The sequence below is a fragment of the Falco punctatus genome, assembly GCF_963210335.1.
Source record: "Falco punctatus genome assembly, chromosome: 6".
Classification (NCBI taxonomy): Eukaryota; Metazoa; Chordata; class Aves; order Falconiformes; family Falconidae; genus Falco; species Falco punctatus.
Window position 1 is genome coordinate 5,719,751 of NC_137585.1, and position 15,336 is coordinate 5,735,086.

The 15,336-nt window shown below is 48.3% G+C and overlaps 1 protein-coding gene across 10 annotated transcripts in view; it reads right to left on the reverse strand.

Annotated features, from left to right (window-relative positions):
- Positions 1-727: 727 nt before the first annotated feature.
- Positions 728-15,336, reverse strand: part of GAP43 (growth associated protein 43) — a 104,353-nt gene continuing 89,744 nt past the window's right edge. For all 10 annotated transcript variants that reach the window (XM_080393685.1, XM_080393682.1, XM_080393688.1 and 7 more), the window contains one exon: positions 728-1,374. In XM_080393685.1, coding sequence (XP_080249811.1) covers positions 1,286-1,374 — 89 coding nt within the window. In that variant the 3' untranslated portion in view covers positions 728-1,285. The remainder of the gene's footprint in view (positions 1,375-15,336) is intronic.

Below are 15,336 nucleotides of genomic sequence, written 5' to 3' on the forward strand. Positions count from 1 at the left end.
GCAATGAGGTATTTCTCAAAGTGCCATCAACACCACCAGACCTTGTCCTGCCCGCATGCCTATTTATTCAATGCATTGGCCCAATTTATTTTGCCAAACAGAACATTTTTGAGGGCCACACTATGCTACTCAACAACTTCTCCAGCCCAATGGGGTGAGCATCACCCTGCTGCTGGGGGGGAGCTCGGGCCCCAGTACCCTGTCCCCTCACAGCCCTTGGTGCACCCTTTGGCAGGGGTCGGACCTTCAGCATGGACCAAAGCCAGTCCCTCGGCTGGCTCATCCCTCCAAGGTCACCATACTACACCAAATCAGGGCATAGAGGACTCCTAGAGGGCCACTTATTTTGTTTTTTTCCTAAAACTCATTTTACTACTTTCATTATTTATGCCAGTCAGTGCTAACACCTCACTCAAAATCCAAGCCTGCTTCCCTTAAAAACCCCCTCAGCAGTGCCAGGGAGAGCAGAGCGGTTGGTCACTGACCGGTGGCCATAGAGCACAGCGGGGCCACGCAAGAAGTGGCCCACCAAAGACCGCAGGCCAGCAGGATGTACAGCAGCATAGAAATGCGACACGGTGGTATTAATGATCATTATTCTCATTTATTATAACTATTGTTCAGTTTGAAAAAGGAGCCTGGAGCCAAGCATTATGCTAATTGGCACATTTTTTGTTGTTGTTTTAGTTCTGAAAACAAACTGGGGTTTAGCATTATTTTTCATTCATTTGTTTGTTTGGTTTGGTCTTTTTTTTTTTTTCTTTTTCTTTTCTTTCGTTCATTCCATCACATTGAAAAAGGAAGAAAAGGATTATTTTTTTTTCCCCCCTCTTTTGTTTTAACTCACTCGGTAAGTCTGGACTCCTCGGATGAACGTAACATTGCGCACACACACTTGGAGAAGAGAGAGAGGAGAGAGAGAGAGAGAGAGAGCGCTCGCGGTGGGCAGACAGACACACGCACGCGCCAGGTCAAAGAACTCTGATACAGTGCAAGAATTTTCCCAAAATGATTGGATCATCATTACCAAAAAACTCGCCATAACAACACCAAGAAACAAAGAAATGTTTAAGCCACACTGTTTGACTGGGATTTTTCCTGCTTTTTTTTTTTTTTCTTTAAATGTTTGCCACACAGAGAGAAAAAGGGTTTAAGTGGGAATGGGAGAGGGACGGACAGGCTCACAGATGTGAGCAGGAAGGGGGGAGATCGAGATTGGGGTGGGAAGGAAGGATAGAGGATAGGGGGAGGGAGGGAGGGGCAATGGGGAGTCATTTCTTAATGTTCAGGCATTTTCTTGGTCCGCCTTGCTCTCTTCTTCTTTCACCTCTTCCTGCTGGGCACTTTCAGTAGGTTTGGTTTCTTCTACAGCATCTAGTGGGGAAAGAGATGGTCCAGGGTTAGTCAGCCATGAGCTAGAGCATCCTGCACGTGCACACAGCCATCGCGCGATGGACTGCATGGCATCAGGCTTCTCTCTCCCCAAAGTGACCCAGGTCTCGAACTCCCTGGCATTCCTGCAGCATGAAAAGAATGTGCCAAGGTTCAGCCCAGCAGGCAAGCGTGTAGCTCTCACAAAACACCTCCAGCCCTGCCAGAAAGCACATGCAACTGGAAGGAGCTGCCTAGCTCACTGCTGGTGCCGCAGGCAACCACCAGTCATTTAATTAGGTGCACTGATTAGGCTCTTGGCTTACCAGCTAGATCACACTTTTACTGAACCCATCAGCCGTGCCAACCACCGTTGAATTGTTGCCCCCTAATTACTGCTATTGATCCTCCCAGCCAAGACTTAAAGAGGTCACAAAAAGTCTACACACACTTGAAACTTGCAGGACCCAGAGGGAAAAAATTCATAACCTGTAACTCAAGACTTCTCTTACACTGAACAGAGATCTAGAGGAACGTCTCTAGATGTCAAGAACAGGAGCCTTCATCTGGGAGGCTGTCACATCTCTCCAGTTTTCTGGAAGACAGACCTGCCCCAGGGGGAAGCAATGAGTGTAACTGGAGGCTGGGTCTGCCTGTCCATCAGGCACCTCGTTCTGGCACACCGTTCACATGAGAAGTTAAAATGAACGCTAGGTGCAATCTGACAACAACGAACAAGACGGGGATCGGAACCGAGGGGAAGGCAGAGGCAGCCAGGAGGGACAAGGCAAATGAAAGGAGTGCCCCTCAGGCTGGAGTGATCTTACAGCTGGGTTCATCGAGCCCGAGATACCATGCCCCCTGCATCACAGGAGGATGGATTTAATTGTCTCTGAGCTCCTGCTGACCAGCTCTTATCATCTTTAGATCAGAGTACACTGACATACTTCCCAGGTCTCTTTCAGAAACGCCGCTAAGGTTTATGCACTGGGTGGAATTGCATTTTACAGGAGAAGGTGATGGGTCACCCAGGGCTGCAGGGCTGTAAGGCAGAATAATGCACAAGGGTCTTAGTGCCCTGTAGTGACTGGTCTGCTCCATCGCCATCTCTCCCCATTCCTCACTGACTCCACCTCCCACACACACATACGCACAGACCATGGAGAGGCCAAGCAAGCAGCATCACTCGAGACCTGGGATAAAGGAACAGGGAAAAGAAACCAGTGCTGAAGGGCTGGGTGTTGTGGGACAGACTACAAGACTGGTATGTCACATACCTCAATGCCGGCACTCAACATACTTCCGTAGCATCACTGTATCTCTGGGGGTCATTCAGAGAGCACTGTGGGGTCCCTGGACAGTTTCTGGCTTCTCTGATGGGCTATCAGATTATGTTATACCAGCAAATAAAATGGGCCAGGGAAGGCTGTCTGGCCCTGAGGCCAGCTGGCACCACACAGCTCATGCCCATGTGGCTAAATTCTCTTACCCTCCAGAACAGGGTGGCTGTCTGGGAGCTGTCTGGGGCAAAGCTACTTGGTGTATGCAAAAATCACGCCGCGGCCCCTGCCATCAGCTTAACAATATGGATGTTCACGCGCCAGTGCTTAGTTTGTGAGAATTAGCATCCTCACACCCATGTTTAGCATTGCTGAGAATGCTGATTGGGATGTGAAGCTTTCCTTACTGACACCGTTCACGTGTTTTGGCCTGGTCCATGCGATGCCATCAGATGGCAGGCTTGTATTTGCTTCCAACACTGGCAGTAGGTGCTGCATTCCTGCTTCCCTCTCCCCCTCAGCTCTTTAGCCTAGCTTCTAAATATGTTCCTAGGCACCACTTCCACATGGATCACCTTTATGATGTATATAACTTCCTATCCTGAATCATCTTCATTAAAGGCTCTTCTTCTGGATCTTCAAACACTTTTTGTCTTCGTAAACTCTGACTGTTGATTTTCCAAAAGGAAAAAAATCTGTGGGAACATCCCCATGGCCTGAGTCCCTGTATTTGCAAGCCCCCTGTCAGCAAAAACATCTGTGGACTTTCTTTCCCTTCATATTGAACAGCTGAACAGAATGCTACTCAAGGACTCCTTCTATATATGGTACAGCTATAACCACAAAGCAAAGACAAAATAGGCTACTGATTAAAATAGGATGCAAGTATTGTTGCAAGGCAAAGCAGGCCAACTTGCCCTAGTTTTGCTAATTTTCCTGAATGACTTGATCACACTCCACTGGGGAGGCAGAGGAGTCCTTTTAATGCTGCTCCTCTCCAAGGCATTCATAGCAGGGGATGCATTGAATTACAGAGCCGAGAGTAGAATCCCAATGCACGACCATCTACCCCTAAATCTGAGCCAAAAGACTATTGTTAGCCAGCAGCAAAGGATGCTTTGCTATAAGGCTCTGACAGATTCTAGCAAGGCAGAATTTCTGTTTTTTCTGCATGTAAATGCAAGATAAATGAAAGAGCAACAAAGGATAGGCAATGTGACTTCAGGAACAAAAGCCCTGACACTGTATTTCTGTATGATTAAAACTTTCTCTGTCTTATATGCACAGATTTTAGCTGGCAGTCCCCACAGCCTCCTCAGGACAGCACAACAGAAGGGCCCGTAATGCAGCAAGCGCAGGGATAGACACTGGGAGGTCCTGCTCACCTGCTGTGATGCTGAATGCCTTGGCCAAGGCATGCAAACCGCTAAGTTGCACAGATGCCCCTGTTACATCAGCAGCTGAAAGTGGGGTCCAGCTCCTACAGTGGCAGGCTCTTGAAAATTGTCTAGCAAGATGGACGGGAAATCTGGCTGCACTCAGGCTGGGGGAGCTGGCAGACTTGGTGACATGGGGTAGTTCACAACATTCCCTCTGCCGTTCTGGCTGTTAGAATAAGCAGGCAGGTTGAAAGACAAATTTCTGCCATGTTTTGTTCCCTGTTGGCTCACCACAGTGGCAAACCTAATTTCCAGGGAGTGCTTGTGAGAGATCCCTGGCTGGCAGAGGAATTGGGGGGAGGGGGGCGTTTCTCAATGCCCCCGCTGCTCTTCTCCGGGGAGCAGGTAGTGGTAAGCAGATGACTCTGCTGAAGCAGCCCAGAGGCTGCACTGATTTCTGCTGTGGCTGAAACAGCCTGGACTGAGGTCATGGAGTAGCAGAAAGGATTTCAAGTCACTTCACCACGTGTCCAAGTCAACAGAGAGGAATCATACAAACCAAATGCTGGACACATGGCAGACTAGAGCAAATTGTCATGACCGTGGATGTCCCAAGGTTAAACAAGAGGTCTTACTGTTTTGAACAGGAATTATCACTGAAAATTCAGCCTGCCACTTTCCTTCTTTTTCCTTGCATTGTGTTGAAGCAGTAAGGGGAAATACCCTTGTGCACTGCTACACCCTGCTAAGCTGTCTTATTTCCTAGCGGCTTTAGCAGTGTTTCATTCATCTTTGGGATGAGGGAAAAGAAGCAACCTGGTGTTATACAGGAATGAACTTTAGCAAGAAGTAATATCACACGGGATAAAAAATCCAGCACAAAAAAGAAAGTTCAGACTGGCACTGCTAAACCAATAGCAGTGAAAAGAAGATTCTTCCTGTGCAACAGGAGCGATGCAGCACAACCCTACCGACATCAGGGCCAGTTAACAGCAGCTTCTGATTCACAAGGAGAGGTGAGACGGTTTGACTCACTCTTCACCGGTTTGTTTGATGCAGGCTATTTCTGCAGTATGTTCTCTGGGGTTTTCTCCAGCCTAATTTTCAGTGTCTCAGCAAAGGAGTGCAAGCTGTCCCTGGGGAGATTAGTAGATAGCTATCCTGGGGATTCCATACATCAGAGAGAGTACTTCTTACATCGCTTTATACCCGATGCCAGTCTTGACTTTCCAATTCTTTGTGCTCTGGTGCTGTTGCACCTGTTGGTTTGTAGTAGGCAGTTATACAGACAGAACTGCACAGCTGTGGTATTTTACATTCACTTTGCACTTTGTTGGAATAGGTGTAAAAGGTGACAAAAAAGCAGGTGAGAATTCAGGGCTTTTATGCAAAATGTCCTATCCCCTGCTTAAGGAACAAAAGCATTTCATCCTGGGTGGCCACGTTTCCAACTGTCTAAACCTTCCTCCCTTCTGAAGATACCAGCACTATGAGATCTCCTCCTGCAAGATTGGACTGCCCTGTGGCCACTTGCAAGGGAGAGAACAAGTGAGTTATTTCTTAAGATTGACCTGAACTGGGGCAGCACCAAGATGCATGGTGAAGAGATCCCAAAACGGGAAAGCTGAAGTGGGAGTGGATGGACATCTTACCTAACTCCAGACATCTACACAGAGACATCTCCAGCTGATCTTCTCACCCTCTGCTCCCTTTCTAATTAGTGTAAATAAACATGACTTTTCTAGGACTCTATTAACCTGACCTATTTAGATACCTACTTCAGGACAAGAGGAGTCGCAGCCTGGGAACACCTACATCTTTAGCAAACTAAAACGTGGAGATATCCACGTTTGTTCTAGAGCATTCCAGACACAGAGCAAAAAGAATGGCCTAAACTCACAAAATGAGAACACAACATGTGCATGCCAGGAGGAAACAGAACAGCAGGGGAGGCTGAGCTGTAATATGAAGCAAAAGAAGCTCAAGGGGGCCAAAAATAAAATCTGTCCTGAAGGATAAAGCAGGAATGGCTAGGTCAAAAAAACTGAACCCAAAACAATACCAACAACAAAAACCGCCTAGTTTGTGCTTGCGATCATCACCCTTGCAGTTGTTTTAGTGCATGTCAGTCATCGCTTGCACTGTTCCTGCTTATTCCAGTCCTGTGGTCGTCCCCCCCCACACACAGCTTTGAGATTTTAGCTTGGTTTGCAGCTTTGCCTTTTTTTTCAGTCTTTTGAAATCTATGCTGCAGTCCAAATCATCCTATAGCATGGGATAATTTTGCCAAAGAAACAGGCATCTCCGAGCTGAGCTGACAGCAATCTCACTCCAATCTAGCATCCTGGATGGGGCAGCCAAGTCAAGGAACCTTTTGAGCAGCCTCAGACAAACCTTAAGCTGCGACTGCAGAATTGCTTAAGCGATAGAGCTGTGCAGTGGGAGAGGCTGAAGTGCGTTTGCTTCCCAGCTGAAGGGCCTGTGCCAGGGGCATGCTCCATACCGACAGCTCCAGCTGCTACCTGCTAGGAAACAGCCTTGCCCATGGAAGAGAAACAACATGGAATTGAACTATAGAACCTTGCTGAAATAGGGTCTTAAGAGAGTTCCTGTCCTTCAGTGCTCCATTTATTTCCTGGAAAAAGTGAGTGTCATGTCTGTGAACCCTGCTGGGAAGCAAACGCCTTGAACACATGCAGCTCTGGTTGCTGTAAAGTTGAAGCACGCACGCAAGCAGCAGTTTTGCTGGATGGTGGTACTTCCAGCTGCCTTTGCCTATGCTGTGCTCTAATGGCTGAGCGTGCAGGCTCCTCTCCAAGTCTCTCCACTGCCCTACATTAGTGAAATTAGGTTGAGTGGATTTCCGGGTAAAACACTGTCTCTTGGGACCTGCCCAGCTCCCGTCTGACTTGCCAAGATTAATTAAATCAGAGCAGACATCAGCTTATGACCATAGTAGCAGCAACCTCTCTGCTGATCATTTCTTTTGTGGCTGGTGGCTTGGGTTTTGTTTTCCTTTTTGTCTCGGTTCCAGTGCAGATCTTTAAATTATCACAGCCAATGCCAAGGGAAGAGAAGTTGCACAACACTCGGGGATTCTACTACAGAGGCAGAGATTTTGCTTTTGCTGCTTTCCCACTGTTTGCATAATTATTGCTGATATTGATTGTGCAGCTAGAACTCTCCCATGCCTTCATGCTAAAGTATTGCCCAGATCTAGTCAGCCGCTGCTCTTTCTCTAGCATTTGTCATGCTCAGTCCTTTCTCTCTCTGTCCTCTGCCAACCAGAGCTTGGTCAGAGATGGAACTGAAAACCTGTGCCTCATCTGGTCTCCTCTTTGCTCCCAAATATTAATCCAAGTTTTCCTGCCCTGTTATAAGCAGACCTCGTCTGCCCCAGAGATGACTCTGTTTAGTGACATTTTTTGGAGGGTAAGGAGCACTGGAAGGCCCCATTTAAAATCCCTGACCTGAGCCTCTTTTAGTTTTAATGACATTTGTATCCAGATTTTGATCCAGGCTTCACAGCTTGATTCATCTGTCCCGATCCATCTGTCCTTCTAGCCAGCCAGAAGATGATTCCAGGCAGACGATGGTAGGTCTAAAAGACTGCTAAAACAAGATGCACTTCAGGTTCAGAGCTGTTGCTTATACAGTTCTCTTCCTGATCCAAGTTAGCCCATTGCAGTCAGCCCTAGGATGCGTCATATGCAGTGCTAAAATCCTACGCCCTCCCCACTTGCTGCATCTGAAAACTGGTACACTTATGCTGGCCCAGCAAAACACTGAGAAATGAAGAAATTGGTTGTTTCAGGTGAGTGGCTGTGGCTGGTCCAGGGGACTGACTTGCATGATTTTTCCCAAAACCCTGGTGAATCCCCCACTCACTACAGACCCAGGGTACCACCTGGTTCCTGTGAGTCCTGGGGGTCCTGGTAGGCACACGGTACCTGGAAGATCTGCGTAACCTTGGCAAACTACCACAAGGTGGTGCGAAGAGATGTCCCCACTGCAAGCAGCAGGCAGGAAAGCTTGGGAAATTGCCCAGTAACTACTGGAAAGAAGCAGGCAAACAAGCCTGTTAAGATTAAAAGAAAAAAAATGAATATAGCCACAATACATGGTAGTTTGGGCCTCATATTCTTGGCCCATGCCATCTCTGTTTCAGCGCCATGTACGCCAACCTCACTTGCTTTAGCAGAGAGAAACCCCCCAACTTCTGCCAGTCCCACAGCTGATGATTTTGGTCCAAGCTTGGATGACTGCCTCTTTTTCTGATCCTGCTAAATCCTCAGAGGACAGCCAGCCCCAGTTCTGTCGCCCCAGCTGCCTTTGTGCTTTGTCAGGCTGAAGACCCAGTGGCTTAGGGATTTCCTCTCCTTCTCCTCCCACCCCACACCTTTCCTCCCCCAGCACCACCACGGAAACCCCACCCTGCATTGGCATCCGTGTGCGCAGTAGATGGAAAGGGAGGGAGCGGTGGGAGAGATGCTCAGGGTGTTCAGTGGTGGGGAGGGGGTTCCGAGGGGAATCAGGCTCGCAGCTCCATTGCAAAGCATCTTTCACAGTGTCTAGACACCAGCTGCTGGGTTGCCAGGGAAACTCCCCAACTTTGGCTGATGGGAGGGAGCAGTGAGGTCCCCAGAGAAAGAGGGGTGGAGAGAGAAAAGGGAGGATGTTCTTTGTAAATGTGAGGTGTTAACCCTGTTACAGCTACATTTGCAAATATTTTTGCTTCCTGGAGAATGAGAAAGAAGCGGCTCTCCTTTCTTTCACCTCTGTTTCCTTTCCACATCTATGGACAGAGCCAGGCCTGAAGACTGAGACAGATGACATGCCTGCTGCTGGCTGGTCATTGACTCCTGCCTATTACCAGCAATTTTGGCCCAAACCTCCTGTGTACAGAACCTATAACTGGGCAACTGCAATCCAGCTAGGGTTGGAAGAAGCCTGCCAGAGTGGTAAAGTTTTCAGACAGTGAGATCTCCTTTAGCAATGCCTTTCTCTTGGCCACCATCACTGCCACAAGCAAGTGCAGCTCCGGTGAGGACAGGGTGCTCCCACCTGGCAGCAGTGTGATCTGTCACGGTGCTTCTGTGGGGATGATTTGTTGCACCAGAAAGTGGTGGGCAAGTAGGATGCTGTGTAGCACAGTGGCCAAAAGGGAGGTAAAATAGCCCTTTTGGGATGAGGGTGCCTTGGAGGCAGGTGTTTTGCACTGGTATTGAGTGGCCTTCTGCCAAACAATGTCAATGGTGCTGACCTCAAGAGATCCTGCCAAGGCTCCGTGGTCTTTACAGTGAAGAAGTGGGAAGTGACTTGTGCAGGGTCTCCCCTGCCATCAGCTGGGGTCAGAGCTGATCTGATTCCCAGTCAGTTGCTCAGCTGCCTTGCTGGAGTAGAAAGGCTCCCTTCAGGAGACGCTCCAAGCTACCAGCCTCTCTGTCTCCCCAGAAAGGGTAACCCAGAGTCAAAGATGCCTCTGCAAACACTCAGACCACAGTTCTTATTATTCACTGCTTGACTTTCCAGCAAAACAGTGTACTGGTCTTTTCAGATACAATATCCAGATTGTACCTGGATATATAAGATAAACCAGGATATAATATCCAGATCATACATTTATGATGAACCCAGACCTTTGTCAAGTCAAGAGCTGTCTCCATTGTGACCTTTCCAAATTGCAACAGGTGGCCAGCAATGTATTTATCTGGTCTTCATCACCACAACAATGGCCTAACTCACAATCATGTAGCTATTTTATCTTTGTGGCACCACAGTGAAGAAAGTAAAAGCTTTTATCTGAGCAAAGTGTGAAGAATTGGGCTGTGGTCACATAAAACCCTGTGGTGTGCCCAGGAGCCTGAGTCACCTTGGCTCTTCATTGCAGCATCCCAAGCAGCCACTCTGCACACAGCAGCACTTTCACAGGTGTGATGCCTTGGGCCTGTGATTACTGAAATTCCACAAAGTCCTAATTTTCCAATATATCCCCCCACCCTCAACCATCACAAGAAGGCAGGTAGAAGAAAGGCATTCTTTACTTCACCTGAGGAAAACCTAAGAAATAATCCACAATTGTTCTTTGCTCTTCTCCCCTGCCCCTGTTGATTCACGTAGGTCCTGCAGACCAGAAGGGCTAGTCTTAATTCCTTAAATACATTGTGATTCAAACAGCTTGAATATAGAGGTTTTTACTTGCTTCCAGCTGTGGAATGTAACAGTTGGCAGCTAATCTTGGCATACGCGTTTGAAAGCAGGATGTCCCCATCTCATGCAACAGTATTTTTTTGTGTCACCCGTCTATTCCCCCTTGCTGTGTTAAGTTCTGGAGAATGGTTTAGAAACAGAAGGCATGTGAGGGGACAGAAGAATAAGGTCTTGATAAGATACATCCATTTATTCTTCAGCCACTTTAGGGTGGCTGCCCTGTGAGATCATAGGGGAGAAATCGAAGGAACAATAGGAATAAAGGGGAAGACCCTGAGCAGATCAGGGCCAAGTGAGCAAAATACAGCCCTATTGAAGTGACTGATAGTGATTCCTGTACAGCCAGGCCATTTCTAGCAAAGTAATTAATTCAGGGAGCGAAGCTTACAGCACTTTGGGGATGGAGGTTTGGGTTTGGAGAGGTCTGACAGATGCACAGAGAATAGCATAGCAAGTGACAGAAGTCTGATAGACAGATCAGATCCTCAGAGGTCTGCCCAGCTCACAGCTCTGCTGATGAGCCTGGCAATTGTGGTAGGATCAGTAGGGGGATAAAAATGAACCCAAAACCGTGGCAGACTGCTGGCGTTCACGCACTGCTGATCCTGAAGTAAGGAGGGTTAAGGAGAGGAAGGAAACAGGCAGAGTGCTAGAGCCTTTGGGTTCTCCATCTAGAGCTGATCACACAGGACCAGCTGTGGGGCTGCTCTCATCCTCTGCTCTGGTAAAGCTGGCCAGAGGAAAGAGGCCAGAGAAGGAAATCTTCAGTAATTGCAGCAAAAAAGGTCTAGAAATTCCTTCAGTGCATCCAGAATTAATGCACCGCTCCTTCTCTTGTACTCCTCCCCCTTCAGCTGTTGGTGGCAGGAAAACAAATTGCTGCAGCTTACTACAAACCATGCTCCCGCCTCCCTGCCCCCAGCCCAAAAGACATGTGCCATTCATAAGCTGCCTGACTGCTGGTCTCCTTTATTAAAGCCTAGAAGGCTGATAAATTGGGGATTCATGGAGCCTGCGAGCCTCCAACAACCAGATTGCCATGGAAACCAGAGGCAGCCTCCATCTCCAGCAGAAATGATATTGATCTAGCTGAAGGCAGGGAGTTACAATCAAGGAGAGGATATAAAATGTCTCTTTTCCTTCCCTTTGCCATCCTCCCATTTTGTGTTTAAATGACGGAGAAATTTCATTTAGAGATCATTAGTTTGTTTCTGTCCATCATCATACACCAAGGCTCTGCAAACTGGATGCTAAAATGAATTAAGTGCCTGTTGTCAGGCCTTCCACAGCCATCTTGTTGATAACCATCCCCAGCAGTTGCAACATCAACACCACCAGCTCTTTGCATCAGAGATATTACTAATATTTCCTATATGCACAGCTGGTGTGCACACATGGAGGATCCCAATGTGTTTTGTGCAGAAGGGGCACTGAAACACAGCTGCTGCTTTCTAGGAGGCAGTTCAGGCTTAATGCCGTACCCACTGAGGCTCCTGGGAGCCTTTGCTTTTCATTTCAACAGGAGGAGGTCATCGCACACGTTACGACAGCCTGGACATAGGAAAAGGTATTTTGAACTATGAGCACTTGTGGGGAAATCCCCACTTCCAGACAGCGCAGAGTGACATTGCTGGTGCAGAGCAACCCTCCCCTCTGCCCAGAATCCCCTGTCTGGGGCTGCTTAATCACAGTCCTCCAGGGATGGAAAGATCAGGAGTCCCAGCACCCATCCTGCGCAACCAGGTGGGCAGCTGGACACTCTCCCCAGCTCATACTGCAAAGGCCAGATCCTCCTCAGTCCGTTGCCTCCTCCCTTGGGCGCTTGTGAGAAAGCCTAAGGGCTGGGAGGTGAAAAGCCACAGCCTGACCTAAGGTGGGAGGTAGGACTACACAGTCACCCCCTCTGCCCCAAGAAAACTCTGTGACCAGAGGTGTGGTGAAGCCTGACCAGTAGGTGCTCAGCCCTCAAGGAGGGTGTAGGGCAGCCCTGTGCCTGGCACTGGCCATTTTCAGAGAGCCGAGCTGCACAGGGGGAAAGACAGAAGGAGCTAGGTGGAAAACCTTTCTCAAGTGCTTTTGTTGCTGGTGGCAGTCTTCCCTGTGAAGGTGGCAGCAGCTAGCATCAGTAATACCAATTTTAATCCAAATCTGGAAGGTTTGTGGTTTTTTTTTTGGGGGGGGTTGTTTTTTTTTTTTTTTAACCTGATCTTCTCCCAGTTCAGGAGGGACTTTGCAGCCTCTGAACTTTCTGAGCGCTGCGCCAAGCGAACCGGTGCATCTGTCCCACAGTAGCCATCTCGGTTTAATTGGCTTTTCATAATAACAATTCAGTCATGCGGGTAATGAATTCAGCCTTGACATGAGGGCACCCAGTGGGGCAGCTGCAAATGCTGGGGAGACCTCAGAGGGGCACAGTGAAGCAGCCCCATGCCCAGTGCGCAGCCAGCTGTGCCGTGGCAGCACCAGGCCGGGCTGCATCACCTAACACCCTGGCACAGAAGGTATGTCCGGGTTGTCAATCTCAAAGTCAAAGCTCTGTGGTGGAAAAAAGTACCTTTATGGGGTGCTAAGACAGCTCTTTGCTGAGCTAGCCTACAACGACAAGGCTTCTCTCCCTCACCCAAAGACACACCAGCACTGCTGTGGCTGTCCCCTTCCCAATGCTGCCAGACAAGGTGGCCCTGCCTCGGCTGCGGGGCCAAGCTGCTCTGCCACTCTCTCATGTGTAGCCAAAGTCTGCTATGAAGCCCAGCTCTGCAGAGGGCTACAGAGGCTGTGGGTTACCACAGATCCCACTTGCAGAGTTTCTAAGTGTTCGGCTGAGGTGGAGCAGCCCATACTCTCGGCTTGTGCACCATCACTTTGGCAACAGCTGTCACAGAAGATGGCCTTATCTGAGGCATGAACCCACCAGGCCTGAGCTGCTCTGAAATTACTCTGAAATTGCACTGAGGCATAGGAAGTGGCACCCCACCATTTCACGCACATGTTGTCTCCTCTGGTCCTCTGGCTGATTTTATTTGCTGTAAAGGTCCTTGGCTCAGGTCCTGCCTGCTGGTCGCAGAGCAATGTTGTGAGATATCCACATGAATGAACGTGTCCTTCTTACTCTTCTTCTCCTGCTGGAGCTGTTCCATTTCCATAAAACATTAAATATTCATTGGGCCAGAGGAAAACATGGACTCTGTAGACTGGTGCTGAGGGCACTCATCTGGAACGGGGGAGACCAAACTCCACATCCTGGCTCCAGCAAATAATAAATAATTTACACAAAGTGGAACAGCTCCAGCAGGAGAGATCAGGGGAAACCATCTAGCAGCCCCACAGCTTGCTTGCAAAGCTCACTGGATTTCAGTTTCCTAGGGTAAAGGCATAGGCCCATCTTGTCTCCTGTCCCATTCAGGGTGTACTTGACTCTCGTGCGCTAGCTATTCCAAAAGCAAGCGAAGGTTTCTCTTACTACTTTAATCTACAAACCCCATCATTTCTGGTACAGCATGGTTGGCTTTGACAAATTAAAGGATTTTTTAATGAAATACATAGTTGCAAAGAAAAATTCCAGCCAACTAGGACTCAGAAGCCTTTGCACGGAGGTGATTTGAACTGCAGCTAGGCGTGACTCCTCTCTGTGGTAAAACACGTGTATGTGTTTTGCTAAGAGATGAGGACAAAAAGCAGTTGCATGCTACATCAGGTAGGAATGGCTGGAATTTTCTCCTTCTTCCCTGAAGTAAAAATCAGTGACTCCTTCCATCTTTCTCACAGTCATTTGGCTTCAGCCACAAAGAAGGTTTCTAGCTTGAGTCAGAAAGAAGCATTTTCTTTCTCATTTTGTGTCTCTTTATTGAGTGCAGTGAACAGTGCTGGGTTAGTATCCCTTGAGACCAAAGCCTGCTGTTCATCCAGAGAAGTGGTGGTGCTGCTCAGCAGCAGTGCTATGTATTTATTCCCCCTGGCCTCCTGCTTGGCCTCAGGTGTGTTTGGGAGAGGCTTTGTCATGGACAAGAGGTCAGGTTCAGTCCCTGTGCCTGGCACCGTGTTTGGCCACACTGATAAGTCTCCCTCCTAAGGCTTGGCAGTAGCGGTGGGATAGGTTTCTGCAAAGAGTACCTTCATCCCCAAAGATAAGCTTAAATGCCTGTGCCAAAACCGTTTACAAAGCTGAAGGATCTCTCAAACACTTGCAAACCTGCAGCACCCTGAATGTCCGCGCTGAGCACTAGGAGCTGTAATGTGGCACATGTGCAGGACCGAGTAGGTGTGGTACAGGGTTAGGAGATCTAGGTGGCAGTCATGCCTGCACCCTGTTTGGCAATAAAGGAGGTACTTCCTTCACTGTGCTTTCATCATCTGGATTCCTGGTGTACCAGTTGAATGACAGACTGTGAATGCAAAGAGCCAGACAGAATTGCTGCTCGTATAAATTGCAGCAGCCCTACTGAAGACAACCTCACAGCAACCCTCTGGTCAGACCCTGTGAATGCAGGGGATTTCCATCCCTTCTGACCACAAGGGAAAGCAAAAGACCAATATTACAATATCACGCTCAGTCCCTTCCAGGGGAAGAAACACACAAACCATTTGTGAACAGATCCAAGATTAAGATCACAGACTCCTTCAACTCAGGTGTCTTTCTGAAGTGCAGTAGGGCAGGGTCCAGCCCAGGGCTTGGTCTCCTGTGGCGTATGCTTTGTTTCAGCACTGATGACTGAAGATTACTTTTAATTACATGTAATTAATTAATTACAACAGTGATGCTGAAATCACAGGTGAAATCCTAGCCTTCCATAAGTAGTGAGGCTTAGGTTTCAGCCCTGTAGCTGCAGCTACAGCTGGTGAGCATTGTCTCCAATCAGGCTGTAAAAGATGGGAGGAAGGAAGAAGGGGAGCTTGGAAGAGAAATTTTGGGATAGGTAACACAGGGTGCCTAAGCTAGAATACATACTTTTTCATTTCTAAGCCCACACCTAGTGAGGGAATGGAGTCCTATATTCATGTAAAAACTAGGCAGTTATGGACATAGTCCACAAGAGCTTGCATTCACACCACCCTCTGAGAGGCTTGTGTCTTTCCAGATCAATGGGTACCCAAAGCCT